We start from the raw sequence: 21,654 nt of genomic DNA on the forward strand, positions 1-21,654 counted from the left end.
TGGATTGCATCACATGTTTGATCGTTGAGGAGGAGCTTTGATTTGGATTGCATCACATGTTTGATCGTTGAGGAGGAGCTTTGATTTGGATTGCATCACATGTTTGATCGTTGAGGAGGAGCTTTGATTTGGATTGCATCACATGTTTGAGAAGGAAAGCAAAATCATGTCAAGCTTCGATGAAAAGATAAACAAAACAAAAAGCAAGACAATACGTAGACTGCAAGGTTTCAGGAGGATACTACTCTAATCATCTAACCTGGACATACACATAAACATACAGTACACACACACAGTACAGTATGTATACCGGTATGTGTGTACAGACTAGACGCAGTGGTTCTCAAAGTGAGGTCAGGGGACCCCCAGGGGAACCTGGGAGGGGGTTCCAGGGGGTCCCCAGCTAAATGATGATAGTTGAAATCGATTGGGTATGTAACTCAGAGTGTACAAATTTAACCAAGGGTAAAAAAATGTAAACATTTGAGAAATACTGCGCTAGAGACAATGGCTATAGAGAGTATGCGCATGCTTAAAGTGAATGGCACATCGAGTGGCAAATCGAGTGGCAAAGCAACAGGCAAAGTGAGTTTAACATCGTTTAATGTTGTTTAATGCAATCAGATATGACTTTTCTGTGTGGATGTATGGGCTGTCAAGGCCAGAAAGTAGTTTTTTGCCACTCAATAGGTGTTCCTGCAGAACTACCTGGTTTGATGATGATGTCACGCGCATACCCTCTATTGGCTAACTCACTAGTCTATCTCCTATTGGCTAACTCACTAGTCTATCTCCTATTGGCTAACTCACTAGTCTATCTCCTGTGCTCACCTGCCCCAGCAGGGCGCCTGTACGCCCTCTGCTCAACAGGCTCCCATTTCCCCCTGGATCTCTCTGGCCCCTGAATTCAAAGGGACACATTTTGTTTTTGTCCTGGGCCAAAAACAGGTCAGCGTAAATGGTAACGCAAGTTACGAATGTAACTATGGTTATGTGAATTCCTGGATGACTGCCAGTAGGCAGTAAACAATAGTGGAATATGCCAAGTCATGTGACGTGTAGGCTGCCCGTGCGTCCCGGTAGGCTATATAAGCACGTGACAGCCCACACCCGGCCTCTTAAGAATCTTCTCGCCCTGAAAGATTCCGAGTGACCGTTATTACTGGCAGTCATCCAGGAAGGTGGGAGGTTTCCTTTGAACAGGAGGTTCTCCACCTCACGCAGCCTAGCCTCAACGAGTGCCACAGTTCATACAGTACATGGGTCAGTCAGGGCTTCCCTGAGATGACCGACACCCAAGCATGTCGGACACAAGTCATGTCCATCGCCGACTTGGAGCTGAGGAGGACGTACAGTAGTCTCAAGCCAGTTGTATAGCCAGGCAATACCAGCGAGAACTGTACGATCACAGAACGCGTCAGTAACCTCCAGCAAACAGAGTAGCTAACCGGGCAGGCTAAGATGGCCTGCTGTTAGCTTAATGTCAATTAGATGCTTACCCGGGCAATCCCACCGAGAACTGTGCAGCCACAGAGCGCGTGGGAACCTCCAGTAACTCAAGTTTTTTTTTTTTTTTTTCAACAAGTTTGAAAGTTTAATTTAGATGAATTAATTAATTTGATTAATCATCAAACAAAAATGTCAATCAGGCATTTAACTAGGCAATTCCAGCGAGGACTGTGCAGTCACAGACCATGTGGGAACCTCCAGTAATCTGAATTTATTTATCTATTCTTAATCAAATTAAGAATTAAATAATATTAGTTTAATTATCAAACAAACAATTATAACTAGGTAAATTAGGCGAGTGCTGTGGGAAACCGGCAGCACGCGGCCAACACCCAGTGTGTGGAGGAAGCCCTTTAACAACACTATATGAAAGTGTTTGTAGCTAGGGATCCTCAAGACAAACAAAGAGAAATGGTGATAATTTGACAACCACAGCCTTGAGAGGACAACAATTTGCGCTCTCGGCAACAGCCACAGGCAGGATGTCAACACCACGACACATATAGTGTCTTAACAACTCTTTGGACCTGCAAATACAGAACTGATGTACAGATTCTAGGAGCTACACTTACCTACGACACTCACGTCAGGTAGCGAGAAGTTCAAAGAGGCCGGGTGTGGGCTGTCACGTGCTTATATAGCCTACCGGGACGCACGGGCAGCCTACACGTCACATGACTTTGTTTATATTAAGACTCGACCTGCGCGGAGCGCGAGAGGCATATTCCACTATTGTTTACTGCCTACTGGGAGTCAGGAAGGAAAATCCACTACTAAAGCAGCTAATGTTCATGCTGCCATGAAAAATGTATTCTGTAAAACAGACTTTTCCTCCACGGACTATTTTCTGTAGAAGATGCAGAGTCATGCATTCGATCTGTTTCAATCCGCTCTTCTATGTACTACTGCAATCAGAACTGCAGACTCACTCCCAATCTTCCGCCGTAGTCTGAAAACTCTTCAGACTCCATCTTGGCCCATAGCACTTGCCGTAGCACCTGCACTAGCCTCAATGACCTTACAGGTGTATGCAAAGGCTATGTAATTTAGATTTAGAATTTAGCATTTTATTACATTTCAAGCTCTCTAGAAAGTAATCTCTGTTAGACAGAGATTAGGTTGCTTATGACTCTTGATGACTATTTCTATGTATTTGATGTATGTGTTCCTGCTTACTGTAAATCGCTCTGGATTAAGAGTGTCTGCTAAATGCCTAAATCACTTTGACTGCAATTCCTTCAAAACCTGAATTATGTTCTTAAATCCTAGAAAAGGTTTGGTCAGAGAATCCAATAACAGACCAATACAGACATGGTTGGTCATCATCAGGAATCTACAAAGAAAATCCAATCGTATGGCTCTCGGGCCCCACATGGGGCACTGGCTATTTTCAAAAAACTATTGGGGAAAAAACATTTTAACAACATGAATCTGGTACGGGGGCCCCTGGCACAAAATGTTTTCAGATGGCGATATGCGGACAATTACATACTAATTTGGGTCATGAAAATATTTGACAACCACTGGTTTAAACAACATTAGGAAGCAAGCCCCAAATAAGCAACTGCACTATAGGAACAAGCCCCTCTAAAATAAATCGCATCCCGCAAACTACCAATATTTACAAGCGACTTTACGAAGTCACTTATAATCACCGGATATGGCAAAACTGAGCAGAGAGTGTGTGTACTGTCTGTACGTCTACCTTCTCCATCTCGTCCCTGTACTTCTGCGCCCAGTCCTCGATGGTTTTCTTCTCCTTCTGGGTGGTGCTCAGCTCCTTCCTCAGCCTCTCCAGCTCCTCCTCCAGCGTCATCACGCGGTTGGAGTTGTTCCTCGCCTCCTCCTTGGCGCCACGCAGGCGCGTCAGCTCGGTGCGCATGCGCTCGCCCTCCACACGGTCCGTGCTCTCCTGGGCCGTCAGCTTCTCGATGATGCCGCGGTTCTCTTTGTTCTGGTGGTAGGATGGAGAGAAGGACAGAACAGGGTTAGGTTCTCTTTGTTCTGGTGGTAGGATGGAGGGAAGGACAGAACAGGGTTAGGTTCTCTTTGTTCTGGTGGTAGGACGGATGGAAGGACAGAACAGGGTTAGGTTCTCTTTGTTCTGGTGGTAGGATGGAGGGAAGGACAGAACAGGGTTAGGTTCTCTTTGTTCTGGTGGTAGGATGGAGGGAAGGACAGAACAGGGTTAGGTTCTCTTTGTTCTGGTGGTAGGATGGAGGGAAGGACAGAACAGGGTTAGGTTCTCTTTGTTCTGGTGGTAGGATGGAGGGAAGGACAGAACAGGGTTAGGTTCTCTTTGTTCTGGTGGTATAGGATGGAGGGAAGGACAGAACAGGGTTAGGTTCTCTTTGTTCTGGTGGTAGGACGGAGGGAAGGACAGAACAGGGTTAGGTTCTCTTTGTTCTGGTGGTAGGATGGAGGGAAGGACAGAACAGGGTTAGGTTCTCTTTGTTCTGGTGGTAGGATGGAGAGAAGGACAGAACAGGGTTAGGTTCTCTTTGTTCTGGTGGTAGGATGGAGGGAAGGACAGAACAGGGTTAGGTTCTCTTTGTTCTGGTGGTAGGATGGAGGGAAGGACAGAACAGGGTTAGGTTCTCTTTGTTCTGGTGGTAGGATGGAGAGAAGGACAGAACAGGGTTAGGTTCTCTTTGTTCTGGTGGTAGGATGGAGGGAAGGACAGAACAGGGTTAGGTTCTCTTTGTTCTGGTGGTAGGATGGAGGGAAGGACAGAACAGGGTTAGGTTCTCTTTGTTCTGGTGGTAGGACGGATGGAAGGACAGAACAGGGTTAGGTTCTCTTTGTTCTGGTGGTAGGATGGATGGAAGGACAGAACAGGGTTAGGTTCTCTTTGTTCTGGTGGTAGGATGGAGGGAAGGACAGAACAGGGTTAGGTTCTCTTTGTTCTGGTGGTAGGATGGAGGGAAGGACAGAACAGGGTTAGGTTCTCTTTGTTCTGGTGGTATAGGATGGAGGGAAGGACAGAACAGGGTTAGGTTCTCTTTGTTCTGGTGGTAGGACGGAGGGAAGGACAGAACAGGGTTAGGTTCTCTTTGTTCTGGTGGTAGGATGGAGAGAAGGACAGAACAGGGTTAGGTTCTCTTTGTTCTGGTGGTAGGATGGAGGGAAGGACAGAACAGGGTTAGGTTCTCTTTGTTCTGGTGGTAGGATGGAGGGAAGGACAGAACAGGGTTAGGTTCTCTTTGTTCTGGTGGTAGGATGGAGAGAAGGACAGAACAGGGTTAGGTTCTCTTTGTTCTGGTGGTAGGACGGAGGGAAGGACAGAACAGGGTTAGGTTCTCTTTGTTCTGGTGGTAGGACGGAGGGAAGGACAGAACAGGGTTAGGTTCTCTTTGTTCTGGTGGTATAGGATGGAGGGAAGGACAGAACAGGGTTAGGTTCTCTTTGTTCTGGTGGTAGGATGGAGAGAAGGACAGAACAGGGTTAGGTTCTCTTTGTTCTGGGGGTAGGATGGAGGGAAGGACAGAACAGGGTTAGGTTCTCTTTGTTCTGGTGGTAGGATGGAGGGAAGGACAGAACAGGTGAGGCAAAGATGATTTGGATATCAGAGGTTCTCAAACGTGTTTTTTAAGTGGTGCAATCCACTTCCTTAAGTGACTATGTGTGTGGGTGCCTGCCTGGCTGGCTGCCTGGGTATGCCTGAGCACGAAAACAGCATGGTTGTTTTTCACCACCTGTGCGCAACCTAACACACACACAAACACACACGCACATATTAACTGTATATATGGATATTTCAGGTGTGCCAGTACAGTACAGTACAGTACAGTAGAGGGTACAGTAGAGGGACCCCCACACGGTAACTCTGTCATTTCTCAACCGTTTCGGACGCGGGGCGGCTCACCAGAATCGGGCCGGCACCCTGGGTCTGGAACGCACAGGAACGTGTGGGGGTCCCCCCCCCACACAGAGCTGCACCACTTACTGTTTTTTATTTAAAGGAGCCCCATAACTCTGTCTCTGAGGCACCTTTTCCACCGGGGTTGAACCGGCTCAGTTTTTCTTTTTTGCCGCCGGTTCTAGGAAAGCACCAAGGTTCCAAGAATCTAGAACAGAACTAGTTCCGTGGTGGAAACCACGGGGCCTGAGAGTAAATGTGAGGACCACTGATTTAGACCTAATATCCTAATGCTGAAAGTGATGTTGTATTTATTCGGTGTGGACACGGCATGCATCAACAGCTCACCTGATCGTCGATCTTCCTCTGCAGTTGCATGATCTTGTTCTCCATGCCGATGTTGAGCTTCTTGAAGTGCTCCACCGAGCGCGCCTCGATCTTCAGCTTCTTGAGCTCGCGCTTGGCGATCAGCCTCCGCACGCAGGACTGCAGGTAGACGATGGCCCGCAGGCACCGCTTGCGCCGGCGGCGCGCCAGCATGCCGCGCGCGTACTTCTGGATGATGATGGCCTTGGTGTCCCGCAGTAGCTACGTGGGAGAAGGAGAGGATTTACACCCAATGATGTGCCGCCATACTTTACTGTAGTTCTATCTATCCTTTACTGTAGTTCTATCTATCCTTTACTGTAGTTCTATCTATCCTTTACTGTAGTTCTATCTATCCTTTACTGTAGTTCTATCTATCCTTTACTGTAGTTCTATCTATCCTTTACTGTAGTTCTATCTATCCTTTACTGTAGTTCTATCTATCCTTTACTGTAGTTCTATCTATCCTTTACTGTAGTTCTATCTATCCTTTACTGTAGTTATATCTATCCTTTACTGTAGTTATATCTATCCTTTAATGTAGTTCTATCTATCCTTTACTGTAGTTCTATCTATCCTTTACTGTAATTCTATCTATCCTTTACTGTAGTTCTATCTATCCTTTACTGTAGTTCAGGGCATGACTGTAATTACGCGTCTTTGTGAGGAAAGTAAGACAATATAGACATACAAACCTACAGCATTAAAGTAATCAAACACAGCATATTTCAATCACCTCAATTGACCCATTTAGGCCTGACGTCGAAATAAAAAAATCTATTTTCAAAGATTTGTGCCTCATTTTCACGATATTTCAAAAATAGCAGACCTACAAGCTCGTAGCGCGCCACTCGGTGGCGCGCTATGAGCTTGTAGATCTGCTATTTTTCAATAGCTAAATTACAACATAATGCTGAGTTAAAACACCAAAAGGGGTTCCCGTCCAGAATGGGTTAACTTATTTATTGCCAGCATTATTGATTCAGTTCGTAGTCCCTCTTCCCTGCCAACGGATACAGCCGGGACTTTTATTTTGAAGACCCCAAAATGAACCCCAAAGTTATGGAAGATAAATCGTCTAAAGCTAATCTGGTTACCGTCATTTTATAAGTAAAAGTCATAAAAAAATAAAATAAAAAATACTGAAGATATTCAAGTTCATGTAACTTTGAACTGGTAGATCACATATTTTTCGATTAAGTGGTTCATATATTAGACTGAAGGAAATCTCTGTCATCTAGGTTGCACATAACTTCAGCTGTGTGTGCATGTATGTGTGTGTGTGTGTGTGTGTGCATGCGCTCTTACCCTCTGGTACTTCTGCCTGGCCATGTAAGCTCTGAGGATGGTCTGCATAATGAGGGCAGCAGCCTGCTTCTGCCTGTAGATCTTCCTCTGCACATACATCCTCTGCCATTTCTGGATGGTGATGGCTGCCCGCGTACGACGCATGAACTTCACCAGGCTAGGATGGGGTGGGGGGGATGTTGTTGTTTGTCAGGAAGGGATGGGCCGAGGAGAGGTTGTTCGGGGTGATGGTGTAGGGAGTTGGAGGTGTTTGGTTGACAGGAAGGGATGGGCCGAGGGGAGGTTGGATAAAGGTGGTGGTGTAGGGAGTCGGAGGTGTTTGGTTGGGGAGGATAAAGGTGGTGGTGGGGTCGGGATAAAGTGAGTGATGAAGGGATGGATGGGAGAGAATTTCAAAGAACGCACAGGAGAGAAAACAGGTGAGAAAAGCATGTTAAGTGATTACAGCAATTCCACATAAATGTGTTGTTTGACATCTTCTCTTAACACTCGCATGACTGTAGTAAGGCCAGTACGCGCCAGAATGGTACCTCCCAGTCCCGGCAGAGTAGTTCAGGAGGAACGGATTGTGTGGCCCTGGTTTTTCCCTAATGGGACTGGGACTGATCGAGGGTAGCTACTGGGACGTAAGTCGGGACTTGATCACCCCGGCTGGGTCACCTGAGTGAGGGGTATGATGTTGGGAGACCCGAAACCCTGATGACCTTGGGATACATCACTGAGGATACGTCCCAGGTGAATCCATGCGATGTATTTTTGTTTTTTTAGGCCAGGTACCACACAAGCTGACTTCAGGTAAAAAAAACACCTTTTTTTCCTGCAATGTTATCTGCTACTGTCTCCCTTGGAGCTCCAGACACTTTGACACCTTCTCCCCCCGCGGGGTAGAGCCATTGTCTTTTAACCCATTTTGGGCGGGAACCCCTTTTGGTGTTTTAAACTTTAGCTATTGAAAAATAGCAGATCTACAAGCTCATAGCGCGCCACTCGGTGGCGCGCTATGAGCTTGTAGATCTGCTATTTTTGAAAAGTCGTGAAAATGTGGCGCAAATCTTTGAATGTATATTCTTTCAGAGCGAACGTTTTTTAACTCAAATCTTTGCTTCTGGGGGGGGGGGGGGGGGGTCCCTGGAACAACATATTTTCAGATGGGGGTCGGCGGCCAAATACATATCATTTTTGGGGTCCTTGACATGACAGAACTACTGACATAGAAAAAAAGAGGTTTTTCAGAAAATTGTCATGATTTAGAAGACATTTGTTTAATTTCGACGTCAGGCCTAAATGGGTTAAATTGAATGGGCTGTCTGGAGGTGTGAAGTCCACTCCCGTGGGGGAGAAAAGGCTGACATTTGACCGAAAACGAAAAGGCAGAGATAGTAGAAGTATACAGTAGTATAGTATAGTTCTATAGTATATAGCATAGAGATAGTAGAAGTATGCCTAAATTCATATCTCGAAAATGTTTCAGATGAAAAAAATAATATTTAGGAAAAGTCATGGAAGGGCAACATTCTGAGAGCTTCATGGGCAAAAAGATAATCAACTTCAACATCTCAAAATGGGTCAAAAAGACCTCACAGACACTCAAGTGTTAACACTAATTTAGCCACGAGTCTCAGCTCCAGACACTATAGTTTATAGTTTATATATTTTTCAAACTGAACTCTGGCATTCCGGGAAGACTACTAAAATGGATGTTACACAGACAGACTTTATTGCCATGATTTACCCCGAATTGCCACATTTATTTGCTCGGAATAGCTTTGGTTTGATGTCATTTTCAAAAGACAGATTGAATTTGAAGCGTCCAAATCACTGGGATGCAACAATCAAATGTGTGTCCTGTCCTGTCTTCGCAGTAGTGGTCAAATAAAGGCCAAGTTGAGTCTCTCTCAGGTCTTTAAATAAAGGCCAAGTTGAGTCTCTCTCAGGTCTTTAAATAAAGGCCAAGTTGAGTCTCTCTCAGGTCTTTAAATAAAGGCCAAGTTGAGTCTCTCTCAGGTCTTTAAATAAAGGCCAAGTTGAGTCTCTCTCAGGTCTTTAAATAAAGGCCAAGTTGAGTCTCTCTCAGGTCTTTAAATAAAGGCCAAGTTGAGTCTCTCTCAGGTCTTTAAATAAAGGCCAAGTTGAGTCTCTCTCAGGTCTTTAAATAAAGGCCAAGTTGAGTCTCTCTCAGGTCTTTAAATAAAGGCCAAGTTGAGTCTCTCTCAGGTCTTTAAATAAAGGCCAAGTTGAGTCTCTCTCAGGTCTTTAAATAAAGGCCAAGTTGAGTCTCTCTCAGGTCTTTAAATAAAGGCCAAGTTGAGTCTCTCTCAGGTCTTTAAATAAAGGCCAAGTTGAGTCTCTCTCAGGTCTTTAAATAAAGGCCAAGTTGAGTCTCTCTCAGGTCTTTAAATAAAGGCCAAGTTGAGTCTCTCTCAGGTCTTTAAATAAAGGCCAAGTTGAGTCTCTCTCAGGTCTTTAAATAAAGGCCAAGTTGAGTCTCTCTCAGGTCTTTAAATAAAGGCCAAGTTGAGTCTCTCTCAGGTCTTTAAATAAAGGCCAAGTTGAGTCTCTCTCAGGTCTTTAAATAAAGGCCAAGTTGAGTCTCTCTCAGGTCTTTAAATAAAGGCCAAGTTGAGTCTCTCTCAGGTCTTTAAATAAAGGCCAAGTTGAGTCTCTCTCAGGTCTTTAAATAAAGGCCAAGTTGAGTCTCTCTCAGGTCTTTAAATAAAGGCCAAGTTGAGTCTCTCTCAGGTCTTTAAATAAAGGCCAAGTTGAGTCTCTCTCAGGTCTTTAAATAAAGGCCAAGTTGAGTCTCTCTCAGGTCTTTAAATAAAGGCCAAGTTGAGTCTCTCTCAGGTCTTTCTTTGTCTACTGTTCCCATTTTGAGACGCTGTTGTGCTCCTACTATGTCTTTAACACCATGGAGGCCCAGGGCGGAGATCTCCGTCAAGTTCATGGTCAAGTGCCCAAGGCGGAGATTGATAAATAGGACGGAGATTAATGATATCAAAACCGATCGCATCGCTCCACAGCCTAGGAGCACTTGTTGCCCAATCCTCGATGACGCGCAAGAGTGACACGTCATCGAAAATGTTCCCTAGTGCCTGTTTAGCTGACGAAAACGAAAATCTTAAAACGTTCATAACTCGCGATCTAAATCATCCCGTCTAATTATGAAAAAAATATCCTGTGTTAGACGGCGCTCCGCGGTCCAGTCGCTAGTCGCGATAGATTTATTCTTACCTCCCGTTGTTGTCGATCGACTCTAGAGTGGTGTGGCTATTGTTAGCTGCTACACAGACATTCACAACAACTTCCGGTGCGCCGGTAAAAGTGGTCCGGGCGCTATAAATGATGGGCTCATTTTAGTAATGGATTAAATAGGTCCGGGCAAGCAAGGTGTTAACCATATTTTTAGCCACTTTTCACTGGTTACCCGTTAGTTTGATTGATTGATTGATTGAAATATGTATTTACAGTTTGCAGAATTACAGTACATTTCAAGCACAAACTCAATATAAAGACTGTTAACTGTGAGTGGACGACCCAATAAAGCAGTTTAAGTTAGTTTCAATATTTTACTTTTGACTTTTAAAGCGGTGAATGGTCAGGCTCCCCAATATGTCTCCGACATGCTGGCTCCTTACAAGCCTACACGCACACTCAGATATTCAGACATCCCATCCTTTTTCAGGATGGGACCACAAGATAACGGAAATTCAACCTCACGAAGGACAGGCTATTTTAGGACTTGCAGAACGACGACAACTTGGTAGTTAATTAAGATGGCCGATAAGGGAGGCGCCACAGTGCTTTGGGGTAAGGATCATAAGGGAGGCGCCACAGTGCTTTGGGGTAAGGATCATAAGGGAGGCGCCACAGTGGTTTGGGGTAAGGATCATAAGGGAGGCGCCACAGTGCTTTGGGGTAAGGATCATAAGGGAGGCGCCACAGTGCTTTGGGGTAAGGATCATAAGGGAGGCGCCACAGTGGTTTGGGGTAAGGATCATAAGGGAGGCGCCACAGTGGTTTGGGGTAAGGATCATAAGGGAGGCGCCACAGTGCTTTGGGGTAAGGATCATAAGGGAGGCGCCACAGTGCTTTGGGGTAAGGATCATAAGGGAGGCGCCACAGTGGTTTGGGGTAAGGATCATAAGGGAGGCGCCACAGTGGTTTGGGGTAAGGATCATAAGGGAGGCGCCACAGTGGTTTGGGGTAAGGATCATAAGGAAGGCGCCACAGTGCTTTGGGGTAAGGATCATAAGGGAGGCGCCACAGTGCTTTGGGGTAAGGATCATAAGGGAGGCGCCACAGTGCTTTGGGGTAAGGATCATAAGGGAGGCGCCACAGTGCTTTGGGGTAAGGATCATAAGGGAGGCGCCACAGTGCTTTGGGGTAAGGATCATAAGGGAGGCGCCACAGTGCTTTGGGGTAAGGATCATAAGGGAGGCGCCACAGTGCTTTGGGGTAAGGATCATAAGGGAGGCGCCACAGTGCTTTGTGGTAAGGATCATAAGGGAGGCGCCACAGTGCTTTGGGGTAAGGATCATAAGGGAGGCGCCACAGTGGTTTGGGGTAAGGATCATAAGGGAGGCGCCACAGTGCTTTGGGGTAAGGATCATAAGGGAGGCGCCACAGTGCTTTGGGGTAAGGATCATAAGGGAGGCGCCACAGTGCTTTGGGGTAAGGATCATAAGGGAGGCGCCACAGTGCTTTGGGGTAAGGATCATAAGGGATGCGCCACAGTGCTTTGGGGTAAGGATCATAAGGGAGGCGCCACAGTGCTTTGGGGTAAGGATCATAAGGGAGGCGCCACAGTGCTTTGGGGTAAGGATCATAAGGGAGGCGCCACAGTGCTTTGGGGTAAGGATCATAAGGGAGGCGCCACAGTGGTTTGGGGTAAGGATCAAAAGGGAGGCGCCACAGTGCTTTGGGGTAAGGATCATAAGGGAGGCGCCACAGTGGTTTGGGGTAAGGATCATAAGGGAGGCGCCACAGTGGTTTGGGGTAAGGATCATAAGGGAGGCGCCACAGTGCTTTGGGGTAAGGATCATAAGGGAGGCGCCACAGTGCTTTGGGGTAAGGATCATAAGGGAGGCGCCACAGTGCTTTGGGGTAAGGATCATAAGGGAGGCGCCACAGTGCTTTGGGGTAAGGATCATAAGGGAGGCGCCACAGTGGTTTGGGGTAAGGATCATAAGGGAGGCGCCACAGTGCTTTGGGGTAAGGATCATAAGGGAGGCGCCACAGTGGTTTGGGGTAAGGATCATAAGGGAGGCGCCACAGTGCTTTGGGGTAAGGATCATAAGGGAGGCGCCACAGTGCTTTGGGGTAAGGATCATAAGGGAGGCGCCACAGTGGTTTGGGGTAAGGATCAAAAGGGAGGCGCCACAGTGCTTTGGGGTAAGGATCATAAGGGAGGCGCCACAGTGGTTTGGGGTAAGGATCATAAGGGAGGCGCCACAGTGGTTTGGGGTAAGGATCATAAGGGAGGCGCCACAGTGCTTTGGGGTAAGGATCATAAGGGAGGCGCCACAGTGCTTTGGGGTAAGGATCATAAGGGAGGCGCCACAGTGCTTTGGGGTAAGGATCATAAGGGAGGCGCCACAGTGCTTTGGGGTAAGGATCATAAGGGAGGCGCCACAGTGGTTTGGGGTAAGGATCATAAGGGAGGCGCCACAGTGCTTTGGGGTAAGGATCATAAGGGAGGCGCCACAGTGGTTTGGGGTAAGGATCATAAGGGAGGCGCCACAGTGCTTTGGGGTAAGGATCATAAGGGAGGCGCCACAGTGCTTTGGGGTAAGGATCATAAGGGAGGCGCCACAGTGCTTTGGGGTAAGGATCATTATCTTCTAGAGGCTTTACAGTAATATACACCAACATTGATCACAGGGAGGGCCTTAACCCATTCTGACCTGAGATCAGATTCTAAAAATGTCTTCTACATCCTGACAGTTTTCTGAAAAAGCTATGTTTCTATGTCAGTGGTTCTTTGATTTTTCAAAAATAGCAGACCTACAAGCTCGTAGCGCGCCACTCGGTGGCGCGCTACGAGCTTGTAGATCTGCTATTTTTCAATAGCTAAAGCACAACATAATGCTAACACCAAAAGGGGTTCCCGCCCAAAATGGGTTAAAGCACTAATTGACACTTTGTCAAGTCCCGCCCGGTGGTTATGCCCCTCTTCGCGCCAAATCGGTTGGCGTTTCTTGGTTGGACAAAAATCCTTTCTCTCAATCCACTACCATTGAAATAACGAGGGGTTTTCAGTTGCTTCGTATTGATATTCAGTGTATTCCATTTTTATGTTAAAAACTTTACTTAAATTATATATATATATATATATATATATATATACTTGTAGATCGGCTATTTTTTTGCCAGATGTTTGCCCACAATGAGACGTCCAGAATTAGGGACTCTATGGGTCCTATTATGCCTGTCTTAATTACCAGGTCTTATTACTTAACTTAAGACCTGGAGGCGTGATCAATGCCATTTGGCTATTCTGAGTGGCCAAACAGCATTGACCACGCCTCCAGGTCCTAAGTTAAGTCATAAGACCTGGTACTTAAGACACGCAAAATAGGGCCCTATGGGTTCATGTGGTAAATTAATACGTCTTTGCTTCGACGTCAGGCACGACGATTTTACTCGACGAAACTCATTTTTGATTGGCTAACATGGGTGCTGGTTGGCAGGCGCTGTGGCCTATATTGCTCACCGGCGGGCCTGGTATCCTCTGGTGAACCTCTGGATGGTGATGGCGGAATGACGCTGACGGAGGTACTTCTTGCGCGCCAGCCAGCAGCGGATGGTCTTCTGGATGCGGATGCACGCGGCGCGCAGCTTGTCGCCTCTCAGCTTCTCCAGGTAGGCCACCAGGCCGGCCCGGAAGAAGATCTTGGTCTTACCAAACTGGTATTTGTCCTGGTCCTGAGAGACAGAGAGAGAGAAAGAGAGAGACAGAGAGAGTGAGAGCATAAAGGCTAGTTAGTACAGGAAATCTAAGGAAAATACAGGGTCAACCTCAATCTAATTGCAAAAAACCCAAACTCAGCTGATTTTGCATCTTCAATATATCCTGAATAACAGAAAAAAAGTTGCCTCGAATTGTCTGAGGGGAAAGTGTTGAAAATGGCCTGTACAGTATGGCCAAATTGGGCTAAATTTGGCCATAGCAACTTGCGACATCATCACATTTGGGCAAGTTGCTATGGCCAAATTTAGCCCAATGAGTGTTTTTCTGCAAAACTAATGCTTGGAATGGATTCAGCATCATGAAAACCCCCTAGTTTGATATGTCACATGCTACTTAAAGCATAAGGAAATGTAGAAAAGATTGCCTTATAATAGGATGTCAATGGTGGCCAAAACTGTACAGGCCATTTTCAACACTTTCCCCTCAGACAATTCCAGGCAACTTTTTTTCTGTTGTTCAGGATATATTGAAGATGCTAAATCAGCTGAGTTTTTTTTTTTTTTGCAATTAGATTGAGGTCAAATTACATTATTACTGGACTAAGTACCCAGGGCAGGAATTTCACAGCGACAATGAAGGCAGGTTGTGGTCATGGGTGGGCAACGTGCATTTTTATAGCATGTTTATCAATCAATCGGTCAATCAATCGATTGTGTTCCGGCTTGGATAAATGGAACTAACATGGTATACCTTAAGTATTTAGCAGTATCATAATGAAAACACATTTTTAAAGCTTTCAAAGAAGAAAATACGTTTTTTTCTTTTTTACATTTTATTATTTTACGTATTAATGGTGTAGAGCACCGAAGTCCTGTAATTTCTCTATGGAGAATAACAGGGTCATCTTAGAATCGTCTCATAAGAATTATGGTCCAAAAACAAACAAAGTGTCTCTGCCATATTGTCAGGGAGGTGTCTCTGTATCGTTTACGACAGTCAGTCACTCATATTTGATACAGTCTGTGTCTGGCGAATATTTTACAAATAGCGCTTAGTGCACAATAACACTAGCGGACTGCGGTGTCTCGCCGTCAGTTGATTCTTCATATCCATATGAGTGAAACCGCCAGGATTGTTTATTTTTGGTGTATATTAAGTCAGACCTCGGTGCTCTATTATTATTACAATCTTTAGTGTTTTGCCAATTACTACTTGGAATATCCTCACGGCACGCACAGGCTGAGAACCACTGGTTTAGGGTGGTTTAGGGTGGTTAATATCCTCACGGCACGCACAGGCTGAGAACCACTGGTTTAGGCAAAAGAGAACAAGAACTAATTCAATATCCATGATCCTCCTGACTGACCTCCACTAGTTTCTCCAGAACGTTCCTGCAGGTCAGCCTCTTATCAGGAAGAACGTCCTTCTGTTTCATCAGCACTCTGTAGCGGCTGAAGAACTCCTGGTAGGTCCACCTGACGCACGCACGCACACACACACGCACGCACGCACGCACGCACGCACGCACGCACGCACGCACACACACGCGCGCACACACACACACACACACACGCACGCACACACACACACACGTAGCAATTGACAATGGATACAGGTATCACCAAGACCAACATAAACAAACCGAGTGGTGCTGTAACAGTGTGTTATAATGGGAGAACAAAAGAAAAAGCATTCATTTTGCCAAGAATGTTTTCATTAATCAACAACGAAAGTCAGAGGTTCTAAGATGATCAGATACCGCCGTAGTTACGACCATAAACTATGCCGACTCGCATTCCGGCGGTGATACACCCATGACTCGCCGGGCAGTGCCTGGGAAACCAAAGTCTTTGGTTGCAAAGCTGGAACTTAACACATTGAGAGCCCATGCAAAACTGCCCAAAATCACTTTCACCTAGAAAATCCATTCACATTTTTTATAATTCAGCTGACTGTGGAGACACATGCTGGAACTTTTTACTTTGAAATGTTTTATAGTTTCTGAGTTATTTAATTTAAACGCCAAATGCATTCTCAATGGCGAAAACACGAACTTTGGCACCACGTGTTAAAAAAAAAAAAAAAAAAGGGTGATTTCTTTTAATAAAAAAAAAATAAAAAAATAAAAAATAAAAATATATATATATTTTTTTTTTTCAAAGACGTCCACAGACGTCTTGGGCTATGCACGTGCGGTAATACCCAGGACGTCCACAGACGTTTTGGGCACAAAATGTGTTAAAAGGAATTGACGGTGACGGAAGGGCACCACCAGGAGTGGAGCCTGAGGCTTAATTTGCCTCAACACGGTCACAACACAGAAACGGTAGGCCTAATGATCCTTCCACAGGTTCACCTACGGAAACCTTGTTACCACTTTTAATTCCTCTAGATAGTCAAGTGTCAAAGTGTTCCCCTACCTGGATGGGAATCCAGCAGCTGAGATGCGGATAGTCTCCAGGACACCACAGGCTCTGAGCTGCTGTACCGCACGCTTTGGATCAAACCTGCAACACACACACACACACACACACACACACACACACACACACACACACACACACACACACACACACACACACACACACACACACACACACACACACACACACACACACACACACACACACACACACACACACACACACACACACACACACACACACACACACACACACACACACACACACACACACACACACACACACACACACACTTAAAACTGGAACAAAAGATTATAATTAAACAAATCTATAAAATAAAACTATCACATTAAGTCAGTACTGGGCTGGCAACACAAAAGTACACACACGCGCATAAAAGGTCAACAGTGAACAAAATACAAATAAAAATAAAGTCTGCACACTGTATTGTGCTTTCAAGTGTATTTTATTGTTTCCTCCAGCGGTAGTGAAGGTTTTAAGCTAATGCTTTTCATCAGCCTGAGCCACCATGAGTCTGGCGAAGAGCAGTCACTGCTGGTGCAGGGAACGATAAAGTGCACTTAACCCATTCAGGCCTGACGTCGAAATTAAAAAAAAAAAGTTTTCTAAATCATGACAATTTTCGGAAAGATTTGAGGCACATTTTAACGATTTTTCAAAAATAGCAGACCTACAAGTTCATAGCGCGCCACTCGGTGGCGCGCTATGAGCTTGTAGATCTGCTATTTTTCAATAGCTAAATTATAACATAATGTTTAAAACGCTAACGCTAACGTGACATGGATGCGTTCCAGGTATCAATGGATTAAGGGAACAACGGTGTGCATACTGTAGCTCCTTCTATGTTTTACTATGGTTTTCTTGTGGTCCAGCAGCTGCCTTAAATGGTTTGGGAACCTTAGAGTATATATGAATAGAGACGGCACCCGGAGGAATCCCTGAGGCGAAATGGACATAGTGGCCGGATTTGGTATTGCAGCGCTGGGCCAAACTCATGAGCGCGCTGGTCCGTTGACTATCATTGTGCACGTTCACGATGACACGTGAACGCTGTTTCATACGTGAACGCGTGCAATGATAGTCAACGGCCAGCGCGTTCATGTGTTTGGGGCAAATCCATCCCAGAATGCACTCTGTTCCTGAGTGAAATCGCCTCATGCGCTTTTGAGCAACTTAATGCAAGTGGATGGGAGGAGATATCCGGTGCCGTCTCTATTCATATATACGGTACTCTAACATATGAACATCTAAACTTGTGTTGTTTACCAATGAACATAATCCCAAAGCCTACTGTAGGAGAATTCAGAGAGAGAGAGAGAGAGAGAGAGAGAGAGAGAGAGAGAGAGAGAGAGAGAGAACTCACGTAAAGGCCAGTTTGTAGTCGTTAGGTTTGATGCAGCGCACATAGTGAGGCGTCGTAGCGTTCAGTGTCTCCATCAGCATCGCAAGAGAGTTACGGAACTACAGGAGAGGAGAGAACAGGTTTAAGACCACAAGGCCATTATGACCATCGTCAACAACCACACACGTGTTATATAACGTCGGCATATTCTACCCTTTTGTGTTCGTTTCCATAAAGTAACGCCCCTGCTTGATCATACTACAGCGTCAAACAAAAGCATCAAAAGTAGCAGATCTACAAGCTGTAAACGTGGCGCTTCGGGCTTGTCGATCTGCTGCTTTTCATTTTTTTGAGTGGTGTAAACCACTCCTACAACTGGCTTTGTTGTTTGTACCAAAAAAAATGAGCATGGTTGCTATGGTCACCCAGTTCACACGGGTGTGATTTCATTACGTCAGACATTACGTCAGACCACAGCTGATCAGTCTATATAAGACCTTACACCACTCAGTTCACACGGGGTGTGATTTTTTATTAGACTCCTGAAAAGTAACAGTTTTGGACATATGAGGTTTCCACCCGACGGGCCGGGTGCCGCCGCCATGTGACAGAAAGAGGTCGGGCCGGGTGCTGCTGCCGCCATGTGACAGAAGTTATCAAAATGTCCTCCTCCCATTATAAATGACGCTGTTTAAGGCCCACGAGACACAGGTCTAATGGCCGCCATAAAACTGGAGCATTCTTCCGAAATGTAGCTTGGAGTTTTATAGCCCTGTGATGTCACTGGGTAGGTTCAAGGTTTTATTTAAAGTCCCCAGAGGGCCAATTGGTTGCAGTATCATAGACAGTCATCACTGCATCAAACAACACAATAAGAAGGGTACGAAGGGTACGATGATTGCGAGTGTTAGAGATTCAAGCCTTATTTCGTGGCTCATAGCCACTATACCCTGGGAGGTTATGACATTGTCCTTGTTCACTGTGTTTCCGGCAAAATATCGATCTTAAGTTAACAGTACACATGCTGTGTTCACACGGGCAGATCAAAAGATGCAAAGCTACACAGTGTATTTGTAGCTGTTGTAGCATTCACAGGAGCTACAAACGTCGGATGCATCTTTGCATCTTCATGTCGCTGGCTTCCCTTGACAATAAATGGTAGACTGTAGCTTTGCATCTGCCCATGTGAATGCAGCATATGGAGCGGAAACATTTCAATGACGTTACACCGCGGAAGCAAGCATTGTCTAGCGACGGGGAGGCAAGTACTCGGTGGATTACTTCTGGATTAATAGAAGAAGAAAACAAACGTGGGTAACTCGGGTTCGGCGGGGGAAAACATTTAGGCCAAAACTCGGACGTAACTCGGGTTCCGCAGTGTCAGTGAATGTTTAACTCAAATATTATTCCGGGTGGTCCCTGGAACAACATATTTTCAGTTGGGGGTCCACGGCCAAATGCAGTTAATTATGTTGGTCCTTTGACATGAAAAAGTTTTAGCACCAGTGCACCACTGCTTTAAGAGCAATAAAACAGCAGGTTACTGTAACTACTCTACCTGGCAGCCAACGGTCTTCTTGTGCTCCTTGCTGGTGGTCCCCGGCCGGCTCTTGTCGGGTTTGACACTGAGGCGCGTGCGTCCCCCAGACGGGGGCTGACCGGTGGGACTGGTGGCCTTGGCCTTGGCGTCGTCTCGAAACAGCTCCATCAGTAGGTTAAACTGGGAACAGCAGCCAGCAGAAAGACAGACAACAGTGACTGGTAGGCATGGACTTACTGCATAGAAATCCCACTACCAGAATCATAACAGAGCGTCGCAGTCCCGCCCCCTACCATGGACCAGGAAATTATTCTCCGTTCATTTTCCTCATAGACATTTCAGAAAGTATTGGTACTAAAAGTATTTATTTAAAGACGGTTACGCCGCGGACAAAGCCAACTCGAGTCGTGACAACTCAGGACAACACAAACAATATTTTGGACCAAACAAATAATTACAAAGAAGAAAAACAACAAAAAAAGTGTTGTAACCTGCCGTTTTTTTCTTCTTTCTAATTATTTGTTCGGCCCAAAAAATTGTTTGTTGTCATGATTTGTCACCACTCGAGTTGGCTTTGTCCGCGGCGTAAACGTCTTTAAATAAATACTTTTTGAAATGTCTATGGGAAAAATGCATTGGGATTCATTTCCTGGTCCATGGTAGGGGGCGGGACTGCAACGCTCTATAGGGTCGACACGGTGTCTGGTTGCTATCGGGCCGAGCTTACCAGCACTCCACTTGCCTCCACACTTCCACAGACTATTCACAAGTACTCTGCCAAGGTCCTAGGCTTATTAAACCCTGACCTCAATGTCTTCACATATTGTACAGTTAATATAAAATGCATTATTCAGGCACATTTCAGCCACCTCTTTCGCCCATTAGGACCACTCTACACAACGTCATCAAACAGTGACGCACACCTATGGTAACATCATTCTACATTCTCCGTGGCGCTGGAGAATGTAGAATTAGTTATAGTTAGTTTATTTTTGTTGTAAATCAATAATTCAAGTAACTGCTTCAGTGAAATACTATCTTATTAGTGTCTTATGAATTCATGTCTTCATTATGAAATCCTACTTCATAAGGGGGAACCCCTTTTGGTGTTTTAACTAAGCATTATGTTATGCTTTAGCTATTGAAAAATAGCAGATCTACAACCTCGTAGCGCGCCACCGAGTGGCGCGCTACGAGGTTGTAGGTCTGCTATTTTTGAAAGAAAATCGTAAAAATGTGGCACAAATGTTTGAATATATATTCTTTCGGAGCAAACGTTTTTCTTTATTTCGACGTCAGGCCTAAACGGGTTAATAAACACCCTCTTAACCTTAGTTACTTACCATGAATACGTGCACACCGGTATGCGCACAAAGCATGACTGCATGTGCATTTTGAACAAGCCAGGACAATTAGTTTCTGTTTCAGTACCAATCTTTGAAATCAGTAGGATTATGTAAGGCGCAACTGAAACGTCCTGCAAAGGTTTTTAGCTGGTAAGTGGTTAGTCACTGGCAGATTTGTATTGGTTAAAAATTAAAATCAGTCATCAAAGAGGTTATAAAAAGGGTGATAAATGTTATTAAAAATAAAGAATATGACATATATGACGATACACACACCCACTGTCATATATGTATATGAATGGAAACTCACAACATGGTATCAGTATGAGATAAAGTCACCCTATGCAGTGTCGACAAGTAACGTGCTTCGCACCGGGCCAACTTCAGCCGAGACAATACGGTACGACACTGTTTGTCAACGTCGATCCGGAGACCACCAGCGGACACTTATGGGTCAGCAGCTACGAGTGTGTACAAATGGAACCAAATATATCTCTGCCGTCAGGAAGAAACCACCCCAAAATGTTCATTTTTCAGGAATTGAAAGAAAATCTTAGCCTATAGTTTGAAAACAAAGAGGTTTTGTACCAAGCACTTTTTGCTACTTTTCATTGGTTCAATATTGTTTTAACCAACACACAGACGTAAAGGGTGTTCAATATAGCACTGATTTATGCAAATCAAAATTGCAAAAATAAAATCAAATCAAAAACCTCAAAAATGGAGTTAGTTGGTTTCCTCCACTTTCTATATTTCAGTATTGATACTTTTACTTAAGCAAAAACTGGGAGTACTTTTTCGACCACTGAATTTTATTATAATTATTATCTATTTGTAATCTCTGGTACCCCAATCTACCCTGTTAAGATCCTCTGAGTTACAGACCTGTAAGGGTCCACTGTTTCCCAAGCCCACCGGTGGTCCCCGGAGCCGACGCTGAGAACCAATGGCATCATACATCATCACATCATGTTGTCCCATATAAGCCCTATAAGGTTTATATGGAGGAGGCTTTGGTCCAGATGCTGAC

General features: G+C 45.2%; 1 protein-coding gene across 1 annotated transcript in view; it reads right to left on the reverse strand.

The window, feature by feature from the left end:
* The window catches only part of myo5aa (myosin VAa), a 183,838-nt gene that overhangs the window by 61,665 nt on the left and 100,519 nt on the right, over positions 1–21,654 (reverse strand). Inside the window, exons 15-22 of the mRNA XM_079497485.1 lie at positions 19,297–19,458; positions 17,760–17,857; positions 16,373–16,459; positions 15,319–15,427; positions 13,755–13,966; positions 7,043–7,199; positions 5,717–5,956; positions 3,215–3,463 (exon numbers count right to left, since the gene is read on the reverse strand). Coding sequence (XP_079353611.1) covers positions 3,215–3,463; positions 5,717–5,956; positions 7,043–7,199; positions 13,755–13,966; positions 15,319–15,427; positions 16,373–16,459; positions 17,760–17,857; positions 19,297–19,458 — 1,314 coding nt within the window. The remainder of the gene's footprint in view (positions 1–3,214; positions 3,464–5,716; positions 5,957–7,042; positions 7,200–13,754; positions 13,967–15,318; positions 15,428–16,372; positions 16,460–17,759; positions 17,858–19,296; positions 19,459–21,654) is intronic.

Source organism: Electrona antarctica (assembly GCF_951216825.1).
Source record: "Electrona antarctica genome assembly, chromosome: 3".
In the NCBI taxonomy this organism is placed as follows: domain Eukaryota; kingdom Metazoa; phylum Chordata; class Actinopteri; order Myctophiformes; family Myctophidae; genus Electrona; species Electrona antarctica.